The sequence below is a fragment of the Sorex fumeus genome, unplaced genomic scaffold (genome assembly GCF_029834395.1).
Source record: "Sorex fumeus unplaced genomic scaffold, SorFum_2.1 ptg000043l, whole genome shotgun sequence".
Classification (NCBI taxonomy): Eukaryota; Metazoa; Chordata; class Mammalia; order Eulipotyphla; family Soricidae; genus Sorex; species Sorex fumeus.
Genome location: NW_026606100.1, coordinates 25,480,412 through 25,505,238, shown reverse-complemented (window position 1 = coordinate 25,505,238; position 24,827 = coordinate 25,480,412). Strand labels below are relative to the sequence as shown.

The 24,827-nt window shown below is 43.7% G+C and overlaps 1 protein-coding gene across 3 annotated transcripts in view; it reads left to right on the top strand.

Moving 5' to 3' along the window:
* Positions 1 to 24,827, top strand: part of ALDH18A1 (aldehyde dehydrogenase 18 family member A1) — a 128,750-nt gene that overhangs the window by 75,234 nt on the left and 28,689 nt on the right. For 2 of the 3 annotated variants that reach the window (XM_056121052.1, XM_056121050.1), the window contains exons 2-5: positions 10,742 to 10,840; positions 12,978 to 13,192; positions 19,352 to 19,501; positions 19,593 to 19,697. In XM_056121052.1, the coding sequence (XP_055977027.1) occupies positions 10,753 to 10,840; positions 12,978 to 13,192; positions 19,352 to 19,501; positions 19,593 to 19,697 (558 nt within the window). In that variant the 5' untranslated portion in view covers positions 10,742 to 10,752. Of the gene's footprint in view, positions 1 to 10,728; positions 10,841 to 12,977; positions 13,193 to 19,351; positions 19,502 to 19,592; positions 19,698 to 24,827 lie in introns of those variants that run through there. The other variant, XM_056121051.1, reaches the window with a different exon arrangement.

Genomic DNA, 24,827 nt, shown 5'->3' with positions numbered 1-24,827 from the left:
AGAACTCAGTGGTAGGAGGTCCTTGCACTGCATGCTCAAGGATGCAAGTTTAGTCCCCAGCACTGCACATACCACAGGTACTGCAGGGGGTAGGCTTGGAGGCTCCAGCACTGCTGGGGTCAAACAGTGCTACATTGCTTTCCCCAAGTATTCAGCTATCTGGCCCATCTGATCAAGTTTCCCTGGGAGTGGTCCATGGGTGCCCTTAGCAGGAGATCCTGCCTAGGAGGATCTCCCTCTCACATTCCAAAAAAGGTCTTTTCCTATTTATCCACCTTGGATAGAGAAGGGTTGGTTTGACTTAGGATAGAAATCCTGGGAGTCAAGAAGCACAAAAAACTTTAGGTCCAAAGCAAAATTATGTAGTCCTTATACTTGAGGCTATTTTTAAAATGTCATTTCTGTCATTATCTTTAAGTTTTCTCTTTGTTGTGGGGGAACACAGCTGGTAGTGCTCAGGGCTTACTCCTGGAGTTCTTGGAGAGCCTTATGGATAGAACCCATGTAAGCCATGCATAAGGCCATATTTATCTTTAACTTTTAAATCTTTTTTAATAAAATAATGTAAAAACTACTCAGTAAAATACATAATATTAGTGAAAATAGTACTGTGCACCACACTGAAACAGAATTTCCAGGTATAGCCCCTTGTGAGCTCACAAGTTAGTGGGGAAGACATGTGACACTTGGGGAGGCTAGCTTTGAGAAGACTTATAATAAACCTTGCTTCATGAGCAGAAAATGCTAACTGTAAATATCTTTGACAAGCTTATCATTGTGCCTGATTCCTCAGTACCTGGAAAGTAACCTATTTCCGTGGAAGAAAGTGGCAAAGTTCTTGTAGAAGTTATTGCTGAACTAGGAGGAAGTGCTGCAGTAAACAGGTGGTCCAGCAAAGCAGACTCAGGATCTTGGAAGCTAATGGCCCGTCGTTCATGGATTTGTTGGAGCAGGCTCAGTAACATCTCCATTTTGAGACTTGTTACTGTGTTCGGCATATTGAATACTGGGAGCTTGCCAGGCTCTGCCTTGCGGACACTAGATACTCTTGGTAGCTTGCCGGGCTCTTCGAGAGGGGCAGAGGAATCAAACCCGGCTCGGCGGGCTGGCTGTGTGCAAGGCAAACACCCTACCAGCTGTGCTATGTAAATGTTACTGCTCCCAAGGGTACCTTTACTGAACAGGACAACCAAGCTATTCAACTTTTTACATATTCCAATTTAGCCTTCTTAAATGGAAATAACTGGGATGAGTGCTCCAGACTTCACACACATTCCTCATTCTCATTCTTCATACAAAAGGACTATTCGCTCATCTATTTTCTGACTCTTACTACAGCACCACCAGGTTTGCCAGGACCCTTCCCTTCTTAATAGTGAGGACATCAGTGTTCCCTCTTCTGGTTCCCCCTACTTCTTGCCCAAATCAGTTATCCATCAATCAATTTTTTTCAGGGGGACTCCCAAGTAGTATGGGAGGGACCAGGTGCTGCTCTTGGTCCCTCAGCTAACTAGACAGAGGGTTAAATGGCCGCAGGATGTGGCACTGCTCAATGCCTACAGTGCTGGGGAGCTACAAGGACCCAACTCAGAGGTGCTCAGGGGCCTCCAGGGTGACACTCAACAGTGCCATGGGATCATGTAATACTGGGGATTGAGCCAGTGTCCATGACTCCGGACCCTCGTGTACCTCCCTGGTCCCTAGTCCTCATTTCTCAGAATACCTTGGCAATAGGTTAATCAACCTCCTTTTTCTAATTCCCAATGCACAAAGCAGAGCAAATCTTATTCCAAATCGTGTTCTCCGCCCCCCCCCCCCCGGGGAAAGTTGGACACACCTGCCTACACTCAGGGGTTACTCCTGGCTTTGCTCAGGTGACCATATGGAATACTGGGAAGCAAACCAAGGTAGGCCATGTTCAAGAACGCCCTACCTGCTATTTTGGCACTCTGGCTCTGATTCCAGTATTTCAAAAGCCATAATTCTATACCTTAGAGGTTCAAAATTTTAATGTCTACAGCCTTTTGCCTCCCAAAAACCTCTCCTGTCATATCCCACAGGCACTTCTCCCAGGATGTCTCATAGTCTCATTCTTCAGATGATCCTGCTTCTTGCCCTTCAAAGCACAAATCTCTTTTTTGAGAATATTGTTTATGATACTAATATTTATGCTTTAGGCATGCAAACATACATAACCACAATTCTGACAGATTGTCAGAATCTGTCACATTACCCATGGGTACGTACCTTCTCTGTTCCTCCCTTCCAGGTAACCTAAGAACACAAAATCACTAATTCTATAAGAGATATGCACAACTATGTTTACTGCAGCATTATTTATAGTAGCAGGACCTGGAAGTAATCCAAGTATCTGAGGAGAGATGAGTGAATAAAGAAATTGTGGTATATATACCTAATGGAATAATTCTCAGTTATAAGAAATAATGAAATCCTGCCTCTTGCTACAAACTTGAACTAGAACATGCTAAGCAAAATAAGGTAGAAGGAGAAACACAAATACCTTATGATCTTGCGCCTTTCTGGAATATAGAGAAACAAAGCCAAGTTATCGACAATAGCCAATGAAAACAAACCCTAAGACTAGTCTTTTTTTTTTTTTTAATGTCTTAGGGGAATCTCTTGTCCAACATCCCTATTCCAGCATGGTATTATAATTATTTGGGCAGTTATCTCTCTCTACCACAAAGCTGTGAACTCATTAGGGGAAACAAACAATGCCTTCCTCACATGGTGCTTGAACAGCTAGTGTCTAATAAATTACAATGAATAAACTGGCTTGAAAAGAAGTGATTTCTGAACTCAAAAAAGACCCACTAGTTATGGCCCTCCACTCAAGAATCCCTTCTGGGAAAGTTCCAACTCTCCTGAACACAACTGTCTCAAAAAGAAATATTCTTACCAATGCTCATGCCGAAGCTGAGTCTCTTGTGGGGGAAACCATAGGGGGTAAAGCATTTGATCTCAGTACCAACATTTCCCCCGGTAAACAAACAGGAATTTGCTGTCAGCTCCGATTCTGTAAACAGCCGTAAACTGATGCAATTTACTTCCCAGATGCGCCCCTGCCCCGATGCTCAGCACTGACAAACACACTTTAGAAGGAAGAGCTGCCAGCAGCTGAGGGTCCGGGGCATCTTTACCAGCACCCCAGGAAGGGAGGGCTCGGGGGCCGCGTCTTTGGCGCGCGACTGGGGTGCATGCGGACTCTCTGAGCCCCGCCTCCCCGCGTCTGCCGGGCCTCGGGGGCGTGGCGTGGCGCGCCACGTGGAGCGCAGACCCCATTCTCGGAAGGCGACTACGCCGTTTCCGTAGCGCAGCTCCGCGCCGGGTCCCCGCGCCACGCCAACAGCGGAGGCCCCGCGGCCTGGGTTTCCTCCAACGCCGCTGACGTAACGTCATCTTGCGGGACGTGGACGGAAGAAAGAGGCGAGTGCACGGACGCCTGGAGCAGCTGGGCGTGGAGCGCCACGGGAGCTGCTGGGAGGCAGGCAGGTAGGCAGCGACTGGGGATGGAGGCGAGCACGGGATGGAGAGGCGCCGGGCCGAGCGCGTGCTGCGGGGGATCGTGGGGGCCCGAGCGGAAGAACGGCGGCCCGAGTCGGGCCTCCGAGCGGGTGGGAGTGCGGACTGAACGGTGACGGCGGGCTGGACAGCCCAGGGCGCGCGACCCCTCTATAGATCTGGGCACCGAGGCCCTGGGTTACCTGGAGGCCCGGCGCACCCGCCCCCCTGCAGTGCTCGCCAAGGGAGGACCTGGTCCAGGTGGGCACCCGCACTGTGGCCTGGAATCCGGGTCCAGTTTGCAGTGCACCTGCCGCGGAGGTGGTGTGGAAACTGGCCGTGCGTCCAAGACAGGGGGGCCCTGAGTGTTCTGTCTCCCTCGATTTGTGAGTCAGGATTCTGCAGCGGAGCTCCGTCACCCCCGCCTTTTGCAGGATGACAGGCGGCCTGGGAATAGGCCTTTCCTGCACGTCTGGGTGCACCCACGGCCCCCTTCCCCCCATCATTTAGCCTCTGCCCTCCGAGGCAGTGAGCTTTTATCATCCGGTCTTTAGTGAGCTATTTACATACCATGTGTGTGATTCTGGGAGAAATCTGCAGGGACTAAAGTTCAGTTCTCTGTTCAAATCATTAAGATAAGGGCTTTCTGTTTAGAAGGTGTAAAGGGGCACCTGAGACATGCCAGAGGCAAAACATGCAGAGAATCGGGTGACAGGAGTCTAGACACACACACCCTTTGTTCCTGGAATCTGCGGTCAGCTTTTTGCAGGTCTAATAAGCCCTGACAGGATGAACCTTAAGTGCGGGGAGGGGCCAGTCAGAAATGGTGTGGTACCTGGGAGACGTCTGAATTTCTAGTGCATTCTTTAAGCAATTGATGATCTTTTAAATTCAGAGCTTTCAATTAAACTTAGGTAAGACAGACGATCAGTAAGCTTAACTTGTAAGTATATCCATCCAAGAACATTGAATTCTTTTGATGGGTCCTGAAGAAAATAAAGAGGTTTCAAGGCACCACCAATCTCTAGGAATACCGATGTTTATCCAGCATCACCTCATTTAGTTCTTCCATTAATCCCGAGTTTCTTACTATAACAGTCCCCGATTCACAAGTAAAAGAGGCCTTAAGATGAAGTCTCCGAAAGGCACCCAGCTAGCACAGGCAGAACCTAACTTAAGTTCAGTTCAGCTCCAAAGTTCTTAGAAACTTGAGTGGAAGTTTATGGGAAAAGCAGCAGTAACTCATTGACCATTCCACAGCTGACTTACAAGGTTATATCCAACTTGATCTTGAGAGTGACTGGGGAGACAGAACTAGAATTTTCGTGTCTTTCTTGGATTGTTTTACCCTTTGGGCTGTTATGTGGGTATTTAGGAGAATTCACATGTAACTAATTGATTGGCTACTGAAGTAATCTGTCTTATTAAGCACTATAGAGCTTAGTTTTATGTTATGCTACGATGGGATAGAGATAAATTTCTCTATGTAGCTACCAGACTCACAGTGAACTCAGCCCAAACAGCATGTAATGCTTTCTATTGCCGATTAGATACCATATCTTTCACAACAGATGTGTCTTGCCTGTCTCTTCTACCCCTTTCTGTGCCTTTGTGGTATAAGTTGAAGCACCCATACATTCTCTCTTCACTTTGGCGTGGACTCTGATATTTTGGGGCTTGTGTTAGAGGGTTGTAATATATCCATATATATTCACATAGTAAAAGTGACAAGGAGACCCACAAGCAAAAAGAAACAAAACGAACAATCCCTGTAGCATTTTTTCTTACCTTGTGAAAACAAGTGATGGATAGATTTTTTCTGTGCTTACGTAGGAAGGAGCCCCCCTACCATTTTGTGCAATCCATGATACCTTCTCCAAAGCCTCTAAATTCTTCTCTAACGTTTCACTCAGGCTAACCCAGTTTGACCAGTTTTACCCTGTCCACCAAATTCTCAACTGTGACCTTCTGGCCATGTACTCCTTCTCCACAGAATATGCCTATGGTCATTTAAATACAGGCATTGCCCTCCCAGGCATGTAAGAGTGTGCTTTAGAATTCCTGTGGGCAGCAGGAAGAAAGGTATGGCAACTGCCTCTGGCCTTTCCTCCTCCTACTTTTTTTTTCCACTTTTTATTTTTATTTTCATAAATTTGTTCAAATTAATTGATTAAAATTCAATCTTCAATACCAATACCACCACCATTACCCTTTCCACTACCATTATTTTGAATTTTTCCACCACCATTCAAGCCTGCCTGCCAAGGGCACATGCTAGGTAATTTCTTTTTTTTTATTTCTATTTTGTATTTTATATTTCAAAATAATCTTGCATGCTTCTTTTTTTTTTAGTTTGAAAATGTTTATTATTTTACATTGCAAATTTATATCAAATTGTCTACTTAAATACATACATTGTTGTCAAATATACTTCTAGATAAAAAAATTACATGGTTGATAGTAATAAACATTTTTCCAGGAAACATTAGTTTGATGTTCTTCAAAGGTTCTAACAAAAGCAGAGTTAATATCGTTATATATCTACATATATGTGTGTGTATATATATGTGTGTGGTAAATGTATTTTTTTTCCTTTTTTTTTTATTAGTGAAACACCATGAGATACAGTTGTAGATTTACAATTTTTTGTGCTTGGGTTTCGATTATACAATGATCAAATACCCATCCCTGCACCAGTGCCCATTTTCCACCACCATGGATAATATCCCCCCCACCCCCATCCCCCCATCCCCCCCTGCCTCTGTGGCAGGGCAATCCCTTGTGTTCTCTCTCTCCTTTTGGGTGTTGTGGTCTGCAAAAGAGGCATTGAGTGGCAAACATGTTCAGTCCATAGTCTACTTTCAACATGCATCTCCCCTTCTAGGAGGATCCTCCAAACACCCTTTATTTGGTGCTCCCTTCTCTATCTGAGCTGCCCTTTCTCCTAGAATGCCCGGCTGGCCTCTAAGCTATGGAGTAATCCTCCTGGTACTGATCTCAGCTATTCTTGGGTATTAATCTCATATTTTGTTACTTTATATCCCCCAGATGAATGCAATCTTTCTGTGTCTATCCCTCTCTTTCTGACTCATTTCACTTAGCATGATACTTTCCATGTTGTACCACTTGTATGTAAATTTCATGACTTCATCTTTTCTAACAGCTACATAGTACTCCATTGTGTAGATGTACCAAAGTTTCTTTAACCAGTCATCTGTTCTTGGGCACTCAGGTTTCTTCCAGTTTCTGGCTATTGTAAAGAGTGCTGCAATGAACAAACAAGTGCAGATGTCACTTTGACTATACATTTTTGCCTCTCTGAGATATATTCCCAGGAGTGGTATTGCTGGGTCAAATGGGAGCTCAATTTCTAATTTTTTGAGAATCGTCCATACTGTTTTCCAGAAGGGCTGAACCAGTCGACATTCCCACCAACAGTGAAGGAGTGTCCCTTTCTCGCCACATCCACGCCAGCAACAGTTGCTTTTGTTCTTTTGAATGTGGGCCAGTCTCTGAGGTGTGAGATGGTATCTCATTGTGGTTTTGATCTGCATCTCCCTGATGATTAATGATGTAGAGCATTTTCTCATGTGCTTTTTTGCCATTCGGATTTTTTTTTTTTAGAAAGTTTCTGTTCATTTCATTGCCCCATTTTTTGATGGGGTTGGATGTTTTCTTCTTGTGGAGTTCAACCAGTATTTTGTATATCCTTGATATCAACCCCTTGTCAGATGTGTATTCGGCGAATATCCTTTCCCATTCTGTAGACTGTCTTTGTATTTTGGTCACTGTTTCTTTGGAGGTGCAGAAGCTTCTTAGTTTAAGATAGTCCCATTTATCTATCTCTGTTTTCACTTGCTTGGCCAGTGGCATGGCATCTTTGAAGATACCATTAGCTTCAATGTCATGGAGGGTTTTGCCAACTTTGTCTTCAATGTACCTTATAGTTTCTGGTCTGATGTTGAGGTCTTTAATCCATTTTGATCTTACTTTTGTACATGGTGTTAGGCAGAGTTCTGAGCCCATTTTTTTTGCATGTAGCCGTCCAGTGATGCCAGCACAATTTGTTAAAGAGGCTTTCCTTACTCCACTTCACATTTCTTGCACCTTTATCAAAGATTAGATGATCGTATGATTGAGGGGAGATGTCACTGTATTCAACCCTGTTCCATTGGTCTGCAGTTCTGCCTTTGTTCCAGTACCATGCTATTTTAATTATTACTGCTTTGTAGTAGAGTTTTAAGTTCAGAAGGTTGATTCCTCCCATTTGCTTTTTCCCAAGAACTGCTTTAGCTATTCGTGGGGGCTTATTGTTCCACATGAATTTCAGGAGTCTTTGCTCCATTTCTTTGAAGAATGTCATGGGTATCCTTATAGGGATTGCATTGAATTTATACAATGCTTTCGGTAGTATTGCCATTTTGACAATGTTAAGTCTCCCGACCCATGAGCAGGAGATATCTTTCCATTTCCTCGTGTCCTCTTTTATTTCCTGAACTAGCGTTTTGTAGTTTTCTTTGTACAGGTCCTTTACTTCCTTAGTTAAGCTGATTCCTAGGCACTTGATTTTCTGGGGCACAATTGTGAACCGGATTGTTTTTTTCATGTAGCTTTCTTTTCTCTCACTGTTTGCATATAGGAAAGCCATGGACTTTTGGGTATTGATTTTATAGCCTAATCTTGCATGCTTCTATGCTAAAACAAAGTACTGTTATCATTTTATCACCATTATTACTATTATTTTATTTTTTTGTTTTAATGTAGGAGTATTGCTATTTATTCATCCATTGATTAGGCTGATTGAATTAGGCATAAACTCCACCTTACTTTTTTTTTTTCCTTTTTATAAATTTATTTATTGAATCACCATGAAAGCAGTTACAAAGATTTCAGGTTTAAGTTTCGGTCATACAATGAAACAACCGTCCCTTCACCAGTGCTCATTTTCCACCACCAAAAACCCCAGTATACCCCCCATCTCACACCCTCTCCCTACCTGTGGGGCAGATGATTTCCACATTACTCTCTCTCTCTGCTTTTATTACATTCAATATTTCGACACCAGACCCACCATTATTATTTGGGATTTTATTCCAGCACTGGGCTGGAGCGATAGCACAGCGGGGAGGGCATTTGCCTTGCACACGGCAGACACAGCTGACCCGAGTTTGATTCCTCTGCCCCTCTCGTAGAGCCCGGCAAGCTACCAAGAGTATCTCGCCTGCACGGCAAAGCCTGGCAAGCTCCCAGTGACGTATTCAATATGCCAAACACAATAACAAGTCTCACAATGTTACTGGGCCCACTCAAGCAAATCGATGAACAATGGGAGGACAGTGACAGTGTCAGTAACCCCAACACTTAGATCTGCTGAAAAGGCAATCGTAGACAATTTGTTTTCTTTTGCTGATTATAAATAATGTATGATATCATTCATAATGCCACAGGCCGCGCAGTTTTGAAATTCCAAAATTTTAACAATTAAATCTGGAGGGATTTCTGCCAAAACCTGCTGGGTTCTGAGATTTATTCCTGAGTCTCTGGGATCATGGCTGTTAAGCAGCTTGATCAAGAGCCAGAGAGGCCGATCGTGGCCGGTGACTCAGGGTCTCGTTGGGGTGGGAAGGAAAGGGCCGGCTCCACCCCATCTCATGAGACCCCATGTGTCTTGTCACTGCAGGCCCAAACCTGACTGTCCAGTGGCCTCTGGAGGATGGCGGCCACCGAGCCGCCAAGAGAGAGCATGTGGAGGGACAGCACCCTTTCCCCCCTAGAGTGGCCCTGCACCTAACCTACTGCAGGGACTGGACGCATTTCTGCCAAAAGCTGCTGGGTTCCAAAATTTGTTTCTGAGTCTCTGAGAACATGTCCTTTAAGCAATTTGATCAGGAACCAGAGAGGCCTTGCTTTTATATAGCTGAGCTAGAGGTGGTTTTTGGGTGTGCCTCCCACATACCTAAATTTGGCCTTTTACTTTCTTGGTAAATTTGGCCCCAAGTTGATGGGGTCTGGCCAAAGGCACAGCAGCAGTTTGGGGTATCCAGAAGTCTTAAGGGACCATCAGGCTGCTGATGCACTCACCTTACAGGTACAGATTGACCTGCTGGCAGCACCATACCCCATGGTAATTTATTTTCTACTGCTTATTATATGAATATGAGAGGTTGCGTGCTTCTGGATTCTAAAATTGTAAGTAGGGAGCTAATCCATTTTGAGATTTACTTGGTAGTCTCCGGTTCAAGGCCATGGATGTCCTGAGATAGTGCCCAGAGGCATATTGTGGGCATGAGGGCCATGACCCCAAGTGGGCAGGGAGGCGGGAAGGGTCAGCCAATCTCTGCTGTTGCCATGTGGCCTGGAGTCTTGGTTCTTGAACCCGCATACCTGGGTTTTGCTTCTGGGCCATCGGGGTTTCATCTGGAGTGGGCAAAGAGGGCACACCTGCTTCATTGGAGGTGCCTGGGTAGAACTGACTCCGTATGGGGTCTGGAGAGATTTCGGGCGAGCTGCTGTCTTCCAGGATTCACTGCTGTGTCTCTCACCTCCACTTCTTGTGTCTACGGGGATCAAACTGATATTTTCACTGTGTGGTTTAGAGTTCTATTGAGAGATGCTACCTGGAAGATTTTCATTGGTTATCAATGACTTCCTCTTGAAGTTGCATTTGTTAGCAATCTATTGGACACTCCGTAGTTGTGTAGGAATTACAGTGAAGATTTACTATCTGTACACAAGTATTAAACTTTAGGATTTTTGACCACTCATAATGCTCATAATCCTTAATAGTCACTTTCTTACATAAAATCTAAGGTAATTTGGGGGTGGAGTGATAGTACAGTGGGTAGGATGCTTCCCTTGCAGGTGGCCAACGCAGGTTCAATTCCAGGTATCCTATATGGTTCCCCAGGCACTGCCAGGAGTAATTCCTGAGCACAGAGCCAGGCGTAACCCCTAAGCATCACCAGATGTGGCCTGAAAACCAAAAATTAAAAAATTAAAATTAAGGTATTGTTAAGAAAGGGAGGGTAGACCTGTGTCCTAGGAAGGGGACTTTTCTTTCTAGTTACAGAAAAGGTAAGAATTTCCTCAGTATAGAGGAATTTGAATCCCACTGACCAAGTTTTTCTCTGGGAGTATGGTGAAATAACGGAAAATTAAGTTGTTTGTCTACTACTCATTCAGATTTTCTTAAAATGTATTTTTCAGATACTTTGATTATTGCGTAGCAGCATGTTGAGTCAAGTTGGCCGCTCTGGGTTCCAGCCCTTCATCCAGAACCTTCTGCCCCGGATACAGTCTACAGCTCTCTCCAGAGCTCGTAGGTACCATAGGAGACTTAGAAGTATGCTTGAAGTTTGGGCCAAGTGTGTTGCAAACAGAATTTTAAAACACAGAAACAATAATTTGGCAGAATTGAACATAGGCAATAAGCAACAAATAAAAGCGGGGGAGAATAGGTAACAAATTGCTTTTTTTGTTTTGTTTTGGCGCCACACCAGGTTGTGTTCAGGGCTAACTTCTGGCTGTCCACTCAGAGGTAGATCATTCCTGATGGAGCTTGTAGTAGCAGAGATCAAACTTGAGTTAACTACCTAATTTGCCCTACTATCTCTCTGACTCTCATTCTATTTTTGTTCATTTCTTTTTGGTAATTGAATCTTTGATTTTGAGATAATTATAGTTGTACTTGCAGTTGTAAAAACTAATACAGAGAGATCGCTGATATCCTTTATACAGTTTTCCCAATCTCAGGACTTGAGATTGATATGCTCAAGACAGGAACATATACATCACTCTGGATCCTTCAGATTATGGACTGGAGAACTAGTTTCAGGGGATAAGGCACTTGCAGTCAACCCTAGTTTGATCCCCAGTACTACATATGGACCCCAGTAGTGATCCCTCAGCACAGAAGCAGGAGTAAACCCTGAGCACAGCTGGGTGTGGCCCAAACACCCTCCTCCCAAATCCTTTTAAGACAAGATTCTATAACTTCTCCTTTTTCCATCCTTCATTCCCCCCTCCCACTTCCTGCCAAGCACTGTAACTGTAGTTTACAAAGTTTTTAGTAACAAGAGTTTCATGCATTCAGTGCTCCAATCCTAAGTCTACCCCACTAAATGTGTCCCTCCACCAGTGATCCAGGGTATTCTTCATTTCCCTACTCTGTCTCCTCAGTAAACTTTGAAAAAATATTTATTTTAGTTTGGGTCACATGTTTATCATGTGGCAATTGTTTTGACTCATAGTTTTGATATACAAAGGTAGCTGTCCTCTAAACCACCAAAATGTCAACGAAGCATGCCAATAGTGGTTTCTTTAAAAGCACAATGTTATTATTATTATGAAAACAATGTACTCTTAATATATAAGTTTAGAAAGTACAAGAAGAAAAAAAATCATCAGTAATCCCATCAGGCAATAAAATAACGTTTTAATATATCTTGTACATCTTTTTCTGTGTAGATGATATATATACATAAGTGAAACAAACGAATATTTTTCTGTTATCAGAAAGTCTAAAGATGTTCCTTTCTGTCCTTTTTAGGACAATTACTCTATTCTTGATCATGAATAACACCTATATGAACAGCCTACTGATAAATCTGTTTTCATCTTTGATTAGTTCCTTAGAATGGGTTTTTTTCTAACAAAATTATTCATGATTTAGTTTCAGGTGTACAGTGTTCCAACATCAGTCCCTTCACCAGTGTCCACTTCCCTCTACCAATGTCCTTGATTTCTCTCTCACCTCCCCAACACTTTTTAAAATTTTTTTCATTTTTCCTCCCCCCACCCTCACTTTTTAGGTACTGTGGTTTTACAGTACTGTACTAATACGGTATCATGCATGTCAGTTTACCTCCTTTTCAACAGCTGGTCTTGATTCGGGATGATCACTTCCCTTTATCACTGTCTGGTGGTCCCTCCCCTGACCTATCCACCCTCCCCTCCCAACTGGTTGGCTGTCCACTAAGGACCAGTTGTCAGGCTCTTTGTTTCTATTGCCTTTGGACGCTAATTAGAGAATAAATTTCTGAACATAGAAATTGCTGTTCTATGGTAGGAAAAAATTTAAGGACTTTCACATATTCTGCCAGCTCATTTTATTAATTTATTTTTAAATGAATCACTGTGAAATAGTTACGAAGTTACAGTGTTCCAACACCCATCCCTCCACCAGTGTAGACATCTCATCTACAGCAAATATTGTTTCATTTACACCCTTCACCAGCAGAGTTTGAGTGTACTGCTGACCCGGATACAAACTCCATATAATGCTCGACTAAGAGTGTGCTAGCTATGACTCTTAATATACTGGTTTCACACAGCTAGGATTAATACAGCTATTTTCGGGGGTGGCTAGACTGGTTGATACTGTGCTTGCACATTTCTAATGAGAAATCACCTTGTGTATTTCTTTTGTCTTTCTACCTTTGTCTTTGGGGCTCCAGACCGTGTCCAGCCATCAGCCATCAGACATGCCCGTTGTTGGAGCAACATCCCCTTTATCACTGTCCCCCTCAGTCGTGCTCATGGCAAGTCTTTTGCCCACCGCAGTGAGCTGAAGCATGCCAAGAGAATAGTGGTGAAACTTGGAAGTGCTGTGGTGACCAGAGGGGATGAGTGTGGCCTGGCATTGGGGCGCTTGGCATCCATCGTTGAACAGGTAACTGCTGAGAAGTGGGTTCTGCTGAATTAGAGTAGAGTTGTTATCCGCTCATCAAGATCATTTTGATTTGAATAGATTTAATCCAGTCAGAAAACTCCCTGTCTCAGAGTAACTGTCAGTAGAAGATCGCTTCCCAGGACAGAGAGGATGTGTGGGAATGGAGATGATTTCCTCCGCATCTCTTTATTTACTTCTTAAATGTATTTATTTGAGGGCTGTGGGTCACCCTGAACAGTGCTGCATGTTTGGGGATTGCTCCCAGCAGTGCCCAGGGGATGGTGTGTGGTGGGGATTGAACTTAGACCTCGTGCATGCACAGCATGCGTACCAGCCCTTTAAGCTATCTGCCTCGCCCCATTTCATGCACATCTTCCCTTGAGCTTCTTAGTGATGAGGAGCTACCCACAGCAATTGATAATTCTGGATGCATAATAGAATACATGGCTTCTCTTGCAACCATGTATTAAGTGTCTCTGGGATGGGACTCGACCAAGCTCAGTGCTTGTCAAGTTCCCTGAAAAGTTAGGGTTAAGTACTCAGATCAGTATGTTATATTGACCTGTACTTTTCTCTTTGCTGGGCTAATTAGTTGTTTATTTTGTTTTTGTTTTTGGCCCACACCCAGAGGTGCTCAGAGCTTACTCCTGACTCTGCTCAGGGATCACTTCCGGCTTCCCAGGACAGAGAGGATGTTGTGAATAGAGATGATTTTCCTCTGCATCTTCGCTAGAGAGACCTTGTAGGGTGCCAGAGATTGAACCCGGGGGTTGACCACGTGCTCGGCAAGCACCTTACCTGCTGTACTGTCATTTTAGCCCCTAGGCTAATTAGCTTGTAATAAATCCAACAGTCTTGAAATGATTATGAACTGTTATTGCCAAATTTCCCAAGTGCGGGTATTTGAAAAGATTCATCAGAAAATATCAAGTAATGGAGGCCGGAGCGATAGTACAGCGGGTAAGGTGTTTGCCTTGCACGTGGCTGACCCAGGCTTGATCCCCGGCATCCCATATTGTCCCCCAGCACCACCAGGAGTAATTCATGAATAAAGAGCTAGGAGTAACCCCAAAGCATCACTGGGTGTGGCCCAAAAAGCAAAAAAAAAAAAAAGAGAGAGAGAGAGAAAATAAGAAAATCCCAAATAAAACTTTTATTTAAAATAAAGATGTTGACCAGCAATGTAGTGCAGTGGTAAAGCATGCATCTCACATATCTGAGGCCTTGGGTAGATTCTTGGCACACACACACACACACACACAAAAAGGATAGACAGTGCAGCAAGAAAGTGTGCAAGTAAACATTGGGAGTTTGAGAGCCATCCCATGCATAAAAGACCTCCCCCAGGATCTTTTACTATACTAGGACAACTTTTTTTTTTTAATTTTATTGAATCACCATGAGATAGTTACAGGCTTTCATGTTTGGGTTCCAATCACACAATGATCAAACACCCCATCCCTCCACCAGTGCACATTCCCCACCACCAATATCCCTGGTATACCCCCACTTTCCCACCCTCCCCTTGCCTTCATGGTAGACATTATTCCCCATAATCTCTCTTAACTTTTGGGCATTATGGTTTGTAATACAGACATTGAGAGGTTATTATGTTTGATCCTTTATCTACTTTCTGCTAGGACAAATTTTTTTCACCAGATTGAATCCCCTAAGGGTCTGTGTGTGGAATAGTGGCTTTGCAAAGACTCAGAACCAAGGTCACAGGACCCAAGAGATAGCTTAAAACACACTGGAGCACATGCTTTGCACATAGGAAGCCTGGGTTGATCCTCAGTATTGCATGGTCCCCTCAGCACTGCCGGGAGTGAGCACTGAGCACCATCCCACCAGCAAGAAAAAGAAATCTCCAGTGGGACCTTGTTTTATGCCCCACTGACCTAGCGTCACACCAGAATGATCACATCCTATCAGTAAAAAAACTGACCTTGGATGTCAACATAGGAGTTTCAAACTTAGCTTCACATCTTAAGCCCCACTATCCTTGTATTTACTAAGAACAAAGATCAGCAGACTTGTTCTGTCAGGTCATAAATATTTTAGCCTTTGCCAGTCATACGGTCGCTGTCTCAACTCTTTACCATTGTAACCAAGAAGCAGCCACAGGTAGTATATAACTATGCTTCACGAGTGAGTGTGACTGTTTTTTTCCATAAAGCTTTATACGAAAAAACAGGTATGGGTACAAGTCGGTTTGATTTGCAGGCTATAGTTTACCATTTTTAATTCTGACCAACATTCAAATAAAACAGACCTCCCAGTGATCTCAGAGGGAAAGCTTTTTCATTCCAGTTGTAACTTAATTTTGTCTTCCACAACCTTGTTTTCAGTGGGAAAGAAAAAGCCTAGAATTTTCCTGAGGCTGGAGAGATTTGTATAGGGGTTAAAGGACTTGCCTTGCACTCAGCCAACTTCAATTCCAATTTGATCTCCATCACTGGGAAGAGAGTACAGAACCAGGGGTAAACCCTGAGGGGTTGCCCCAAAATGCAGCCCCTCTCTCTTCCTTCGCTAAGAAATAAAAAAAAAAAGCAAACATCTTTTCAGGGGCTGGAGAGATAGTTCAGAAGTTAAGACTCTTGCTTACTGTTTGTGTTGCTGACCCTTGTTTAATCCCCAGCACTGCTTGATCCCTTGAAGAGCCCCCAAGCACTGCCAGGTGCCAGGTATTGTCCCAAACCAATCAATCAAATAATTAGAAAAGACATTTTTGAGGTGTTGGTATTAGGAAACTTCTAATGTGAAACTTGATGGAATTTTCTTTCTTTTGATGATCCTGGAGATTGAACCCAAGGGTTTCACACATGAGAAATATGTGCTCGCCTCCCCCCACACTCCCCCAGACCCGATGTTTCCTTTCATGTTTTCCTTACTAAGCAATTATCAGATCTGTCTCCCAGATTGAGTCCATTTTGACCTTTCAATTTTGTTTTGTTTTGTGTAGCTTTTTGGGTCACATCCAGCAATGCTCAGGGGTTACCCCTGGCTCTGCACTCAGGAATTACTCCTGGCGGCACTTGTGGAATCATATGGGATGTTGGGGATCGAACCCAGGTTGGCCGAGTGCAAGGCAAACACCCTACCCACTGTACTGTCACTCTGGCCCACATTTTCAATTTTCGAAGGCCTGTGTTACGAGGGACTTGACAGGGTTGTTATCTCTGCTCTTGGGAAGCCAGTGCTAGAAGTCCCACAATAATTAGGGTGATTGTGAAAGGCTGTATGTATCCAGTTGATCGAGCCCAAATGACAGTGATAGAGTCCAGAAATAGGAAACTCAGGTGACTGTGGTGGTTATTATACCAGAAGAACTTGTACTCAAATTGGGCATTTTCCCTGGGTAGGATTTGCTTTGCCACTGGGGAAGTAGTCCACCCTGCTCGGTACATGATGTTAGTCATACGTCTGGCGCTGTTGCAATATGCTGGGGTGGGATGGAGATTCTACAAGAGGACTGTGAATGGAGGCAGAGACAGTGATGAGTATGGGGTGCTGGTGGGCCAAGGAGGCGGTGGTGAGTGATGGTGTTTCATCAAAGAAGTCAGCAAAAAATAACCATTCCATTAAGCAGGGTTTTGAAGCCAGGTAGTAAAATTGACGTTCAATCACAAAACAAATTTTTGAGCAGACAAGAAGCTTGATGAAAACACTGGGGAGAATATAGGAATGATTTGCCTTGCAGTGGTCACCTGCTCACCTTCTCGGACAGCTGTGCACCTCATGAAAGGGCTTTCTAGGTTAGGGCAGCACTTACGTATAGTCAATTGTCCGGTAAAAAACAGCTGCTGTGTTAGATGAATTCAGCTACCAGTCACCAAAGATGAGACGATCTAAAGGTTAGTAAAAATTATTACAATAAATTTAAACTTGGTATGTCCAAATATGTGGACATGTATTGGTATTGAATTTTTTTTCACTGATGGTCTTTTGAGGTTACTAGAGAACCTACTCATTTTTTTTTTTGAACCTACTCATTTTGAAAGCTAGTGATTAAAGGAGAAGATAACACATTTGTCCTGCCTTTCATATAAAACTATATACTTCAGAATGATCTAATAGTTAATGAAAGAAAGTTTCTTTCATAGATGTATTACAGTTTTTAAATGAAGCCATGACTGAGTTAAAACATCAGTACTCTGAAACCCCTACAATTTAAAGGGTCAGCAACTGCTGCTAATGACACAAACACAAAGAACCCTGCATATTTCTCCCCTGGCTGACTCCACACTTACAAAGAATTATTTACAAAGTCAAACCTTCCTACCTGACAGCAGTTTACAGGAAATAATAGCGTATTGCAAAAACCTATCCACAGGGTTTCAAGCAGAGACATCAAGACTAGAAGTCTTGAAGAACAGACAATATAGTTTCTATGAAACAAAACTGCAGGAGTAAAATTGATGGGCAGGGAGAACCTATGAATTCAAAGAGACAGTTCTGTTAGTAGCAGTGTGTGGTGCAAATTTGGGTCAATTTGAGCAAGTTAAAAGAAATTGGGGAAATGTGAACGCTAACTGAATATTTGATACTTCAAGAATTTTTAAAGGGTTTTCGTTTTGTGGATCTTCACATAAGCTTTCCATGTCTTTGCAGTTTGCTGCAAAATTTACAAATGAAATAATTTGTATGGAGTCTGTAATCTGTGTTAAATTAATGGAGGATCTCTAGGAAGAGTACTAGTGAAAACTTGACCATGGTTGGTAGTTGTTGAAGCTGGAGGATAGTAACTGGGGATTTATAATAGTTTTCTTGCCATTTTGGTTAAGAATGAAATTTTCTATGATAAAAAGTTATTAGAGGCCCGAGCAATGGTACAGCAGGTAGGGCATTTGCCTCACTTGCAGTCAGCCTTGGTTTGATCTCCAGCATCCCATATGGTCCTCTGAGCACCACCAGGGATAATTCCTCAGTATGGAGTCGCCAGGAGTGACCCCTGGGCATCACCAGGTGTGGCCAAAAAACCCTAAATAAATGAAAATAAATAATTTAAAAGTTAAATGGTGGATTGTCACAGCTATGTATGAATTCCTGAAACAGATTATAGGATTAGAACATCAGAAGGCATAGACGGGTTAGGAATATTTACCATCCACATCTTTTATCTTTTTTTTTTTTTGGTTGGGGGAGGAGTTGCTGTGCTCAGGGCTTATTCCCGGCTCTTTGGCTAGGGATCAGGACTTGAATTGGGGTTCACCACATGGAAGGCAAGTGCCTTACTTGCTGTACTCTCTCTCCAGCTCCACTATTTGCACCGTGAATTATTGATTTGTTCATGGGAACCTGTCCAAGGTAGGGGACAAGGTGACCCCAGCTGGTTCTGTAGTAGAATAGGGTCAAGCATCTCTTCTGGTCTAGGCACACAGGCAACCAGCAGGAATCAGACATGCCCCAACTCCAGCTTGAAACCTGAGAAGCTATCTACTAAATTTATCTTGTGATTCTTTATTCCAGAAGCTTCTGAACTTTATTTCCAGGAATAACCAGGGTTGTAGTCCTGTAGACACCATAAGTCAGTTCTGTGGGTACCAATCCTGGCTGCACATCAGTTTATTAACAATGTCTGATATCTGCCTGCTACTTACCATCTTGGTGGAAGACATATAGGATAGCTTGTGTTTTGTTTTGTTTTTAACCGTTTTTAACTAGTGTATGTAATTTGTCCAGAATTAGCCTGGTGCTCTCTGTTATAAACCGCCATTTGGACAATAATCATTGGAAATGATCATTTTGGATAGGAACTGAGTGTTGAAAGTAGGTAAAGGGATATAATTGATAACACTGCATTGTCTGTATTGCAAACCACAAGCCCAAAGGAAAGGGGGAGAGGAGAGAGAGAGAGATAGAAGGAAAATAAGAAAAGCGCCTTCCATAGAGTCAGGCAGTGACGGGGGTGGGAGGGAAATTGGTGGTGAGAAATGTACACTGGTGAAGGCACAGGTGTTGGAATATTATATGACTGAAACCCAGTCATGAACAACTTTCTAACTGTGCATGTCACGGTGATTCAGTGAAAAAAATTTTTTAAAAACCCACCATTTGAGATCCACTCATTCATTCGTTCACCCTCCCTGAGTCTCTCATGACAAGAAAAAAGCCATGAGTCGCTCACTGGTGATGCCTTTTTCCTTCCTCAATTGGCAGGTGTCCGTGCTTCAGAATCAAGGCCGAGAGATGATACTGGTGACCAGTGGCGCTGTGGCCTTTGGCAAGCAACGCTTGCGCCATGAGATTCTTCTGTCGCAGAGTGTACGGCAGGCACTGCACTCGGGGCAGAACCAGCTGAAAGAAATGGTGAGCACTACTTCCCCGCTCTTGGTGGCAAGGGTCTTTGAAACCTCCCTCCCGCATCCCCAACCACCCCTCGTCTGTTGGTGTGTTACAGGCCATCCCAGTCCTGGAAGCTCGAGCCTGCGCCGCAGCGGGACAGAGTGGGCTGATGGCCCTGTATGAAGCCATGTTCACGCAGTACAGCATCTGCGCTGCCCAGGTGAGAGACTCTGGCCTTCACCCGGGTACGTAGAACCCCCAAGGGACCCTGGCTTGGCAGGGCACAGTTTCCTTGACTTGTAACATTTGCCAAGGGGGAGAACCGGGGAAAGTCTGTCTTTAAATGGACCCTGTGTGTACCTCGTCTGAAAGGGGAGGATGATAATAGAAATAGATAATAGAAATAATAAAGAAACTCTCTGCTGTAGAGTTTTCAGAAAGAAATGGATGAGAAAAACAACAGGAGGGGCTGGAGCTATAGTCCAGTGTGTAGTGTTTGCCTTACACGCAGCCAACCCCAGTTTGATCCCCAGCATCCCATATGGTTCCCCGAGCACCGATAATAGAAATAGATAATAGAAATAATAAAGAAACTCTCTGCTGTAGAGTTTTCAGAAAGAAATGGATGAGAAAAACAACAGGAGGGGCTGGAGCTATAGTCCAGTGCGTAGTGTTTGCCTTACACGCAGCCAACCCCAGTTTGATCCCCAGCATCCCATATGGTTCCCCGAGCACCGCCAGGAGTAACCCATGTGCATCTCCAGGTGTGACCCCAAAGAGCAACAACAACAACAACAACAACAGCAAAACCTATGAAAAGCATTTAGCACAGTGTCTGATACATAGTATGCAGTATGTTCCAATAAGTATGTAGCACTGTCCTCCTGTTGTTCATCAATTTGCTCGAGTGGGCCCAGTAACATTGTGAGACTTGTTACTGTATCTGGCATATCGAATATGTCACGGATAGCTTGCCAGGCTTTGCTGTGCGGGCGAGATACTCTCGGTAGTTTGCCGGGCTCTCTGAGTGGGGCGGAGGAATCGAACCTGGCTCTGCCAGCCAGTGCACGTAAGGCAAATGCCTACCGCTGTGCTGACTCCTTTGACACTGCAAGTGCTCATACTTCTGAAGACATCACAGTAGTGTTATCATTTTATTTGTTGAGTTCAGCTGGCGAACTTGCTTGCTTGTAATAAATACCTGGATTGGTCACGGTCACGGTCACGGTCACGGTCCTCCCGTTGTTCATCGATTTGTTCGAGTGGGCCCAGTAACATCTCCATCCTGAGACTTCTTGTTACTGTGTTTGGCATATCGAATATGTCACGGGGAGCTTGCCAGGCTTTGCCGTGCGGGCGAGATACTCTTGGTAGCTTGCCGGGCTCCCCAAGAGGGGCGGAGGAATAGAACTGGGTCGGCCATGTTGGCTGCGTGCAAGGCAAACGCCCTACCGCTGTGCTATTGCTCCAGCCCACCTGGATTGGTATTGAAGAGAAAGAGGAATGCTGGTGACCGGGTGGGTGGCTTTTCATTTATTTAGCAGATACTTACAGAGCACCTGTGATGTACCAAGTTGTCTGCTAGGCCCTAGGGATACTGCCGTGAATGAATCAGTCATCATTCTAGTCCTCATGGAACTCCTAAATTTTAAGTGATTACCCCTGAATGCTGGGCTGGAGCAATAGCACAGCGGGTAGGGCGTTTGCCTTGCATGCAGCCAACATGGCTGACCCGAGTTCGATTCCTCCACCCCTCTCGGAGAGCCTGGCAAGCTACCAAGAGTATCTCGCCCGCACGGCAAAGCCTGGCAAGCTCCCCGTGACGTATTCGGTATGCCAAACACAGTAACAAGAAGTCTCACAATTTGTTGTGAGATGTTACTGGTGCCCGCTCAAGCAAATCAATGAACAACGGGAGGACAGTGCTACATTGCTACCCCTGAATGCTAAAAACTGTTTGTGTGCTAAATATCCCAAATTTTTTCAGTTTAGTTATATTTTAGTCAACTATACACCAAATGTAAACTTAATACTGCAAAAGACCTGAAAAATCTAAGTCTCCAAGTTGTTATTTTCAGTCTCCTTTGCTTCCATTTACACACAAAATTTTGGTAGCTGGGGAGTTGGATTTTTGAGCCTCATGATCATTTTTGATTATACGGTCCCCTTGAGACCATCAGGAGTGAATCCTGAGCAGAGATTGAGGAGTATAAGCCTTGAGCATTGCTGCACCTAGCCCGACCCTTCCCACCATGACCCTTCCTCCAAAAAAAAAAATAAATAAAAGTACAACAGCTTTTTGGGGACCATACCCAGCAATACTCAGGGCTTTCTCCTGGCTCTGTGCTCAGGGATCACTCCTGGTGGACTTGGTGGACAATATTGTGTGCTGAGGACTGAACCCAGGTTGCTTGCACACAAGGCAAATGACTTACCCTCTCTACTATTGCCCCTTACAGCTTGTTTAATTTCTTAGAAAATTAACTTGCAGCTTGACAGCCTGTCCTCCTCTAAGCATGTCAGCACATTTTTCTCTTAAGACTCTTGTCTTTTTTGTTAAATTGGGCAACTGGTAATTTCACTGGACCTTTATACTGCTTGCTGGCTGCTCCTGGAACACACGTGTTTACTTAGTGCCTGACGTTTCATTGTCAAGACTGGAATCTCTGTGTTCACTTTGGGCCCAGTTCTGTTTTCTGTAGGAGTAAAGTTCCCTGAAAAGGAGTTTATGATATACTTTTTGAAAATGTTCCCCCTTTGGGGCCTAAAAGATAGCACAGAGGGTAGGGCGCTTACCTTTCACATGGCTGACATGGACTTAATCCTTGGCACCCGATAGGGTCCACTGAGTACTGCCAGGAATAATTTTTTGAGTTAGGTGTAACCCCTGAGCACTTCCTAGATGTGGCCCCAAACCAAAAATAAATAAATGTTCCCCATCCCATATTCCCCAAGTTTGCAGTTTTATTTTCCATCCCAGTGCCTATACAGAGCTTGGCTTTTCTGTAAGTTATATTTCAGAGACAATAATTGTTTTCTTGAAAAAGCAAGTGAATTATTTCCTTGAACCATGTTTCTATTTTTGTCTCTCTTTTACACTTCATTAAAGCCACTGTTTTCTTCTTAGTTACCATAGCTAGAGCCTGTATCAAAACATACCCATTCCCACCTTTTGTCTCCAAATTTTATCTCGAGAAAGCACCGTGATTTAGAAAGCTATTCATAGTTGGGATTTAGACGTACAGTGTTTCATCACTGATCCTGCCACCAGTTTCATCTTCCCTTTACCAGTGTTCTCAGGTTCCTTTTCCTATCTCCACCCCACCCCCACCTGCCATCTCAACAGGCATCTTTCTAAATTTGTTTATTTAAGTTTGGGCCTCATGATTTCAGTGTTGTTGACTCTGTGGTTAGAAGATTTAACTCTGTCATTCCTTAACACCACTGATGTACCTTGACCGTTGTCCCCCTGTGGCTTCTCATCTGTCTCTTTTCCATTCATTATCTTTCTTTCTCCCTGCTACATTTTGGGACCAAGGGTCATCGAGGCATCCCCCCTTTAAACCATTGCTTTTCCTTATCCAGTTACTCTAAATACTACATATAAGCAATACCATTTATGTTTATCCTTCTTCTTCTTCTGGCTTACTTCTGGCTTACTTTAGCATGATATCATCCACTTCCATCCATGTTACAGCAAATTGCATGATTTCATTCTTTAATGCTATATAGTATTCTACTGTGTATATATACCACAGCTTTATGACAAACTGATCTGTTTTTAGATGTCTAGATTGGTTCCAAATCTTAGCTATTGTACTGAGGACTGTGCATATGTCCTTTTGAATGAATATTTTTCTTTTCTTTCATGAGGGTAAATACCCAAAAGTGGAATTGCTGGGTCGTATGGCTGTTCAATTTTAAGTTTATTGAGAACCCTCCATATGTTTTCCATATGGGTCAAACCAGACAGCATTCTCACCGGCAGTAGATGAGAGTTCATTTTTCACCACATTCCCGCCAACACAGTTTGTTCCTGTTATTTCCTTTGTTTTGGAGCCATACCTAGCAATAGTCAGGGGTTACTCCTGACTACACTCAAGAATCCCTCCTGGCAATGCTCAGGGGACCTCATGGGATGTCAGGGATTGAACATGGGTTAACTGCATGTAAGGCAAGTGCTTACCCACTGTACTATTTCTCTTGTGCCTTTCCCCATTATTTTTGATATGTGCCATTCTCACTGGTATGAGATGGTATCTCATTGTTGTCTTATTTTGGATTTCCCTGATAATAAGTGGTGATGAACATTTTTTATGTGCCTGGGACTATCTCTTGGTCTTCCTCAGAGAAATTCCTATTCATTTCCTTTTCCCACTTTTTTTTTCTTTTTGGATCAACCTGGCGATGCACAGGGTTTACTCCTGGCTCTGCACTCGGGCATTACTCCTGGCGGTGCTCAGGGGACCATATGGGATGCTGGGAATTGAACCTGGATTGGCCGCGTGCAAGGCAACCGCCCTACCTGCTGTGCTATCTCTCCAGTCCTCCTTTTCCCACTTTTTGATGGGTTTTTTGTATTTGTTGTTGTTGATCATTCTGAGTGCTTAATATATTTTGGATATCAACCCTTTATTATGTGTTGACTGCAAATATTTTCTCCCATTCAGCTATCTGCCTTTTAGTTTTAGCCTGTTTTTCTTTTGTCATGCACTCAGGAATCTCTCCTGTGGTGCTCAGGGGACCATATGGATTGCTGGGGATTGAACCCGGGTCGACCACGTGCAAGGCAAACTCACTGTCCTATTGCTCCGGCCCCCTCTCATCTCCTTTTTAAAATATTAACTGATCCCATATGGATAGGCACTTGTCCTTGGACATTCCATTCTGATGTTTTGGTCAGAGAGCCCACTCCCACTATGACCATTTGAGTACCTACTGGATCTGCCTTCTGGCTGTCCTACTTTATCCTGGTCTGTGTAGCAAGAATTTCCTTGCTAAATTTTAGAAGGATTTCACTGAAGCTTCTATTCATGAGCTTCCAGGTTTGTAACCAGTAGTTTCTTGCCATTTTTCCCATTTACCTTTCTCTCCTATTAAATATTGCCTAAACTCTGAAGAAGCAGAACTGCAAGCACTCCAGCTCTGAGCAGCTGGTACTCATTCCTTCAACTAACCTGTGGCCAGTCATCCTTTCAGCTTGTCACTCAAGACTCGATCCTATAGAGCGCTCAGGCTTTTATTCCCGCCTGCCTGCTCAAACATCATCTCTGTTAAGTTCAGTTTTTTTTCAGCTGCGGAGCACATGACATCATGGCCCAGTTGCATTTTGTCTGAAATGCTTTTCTGA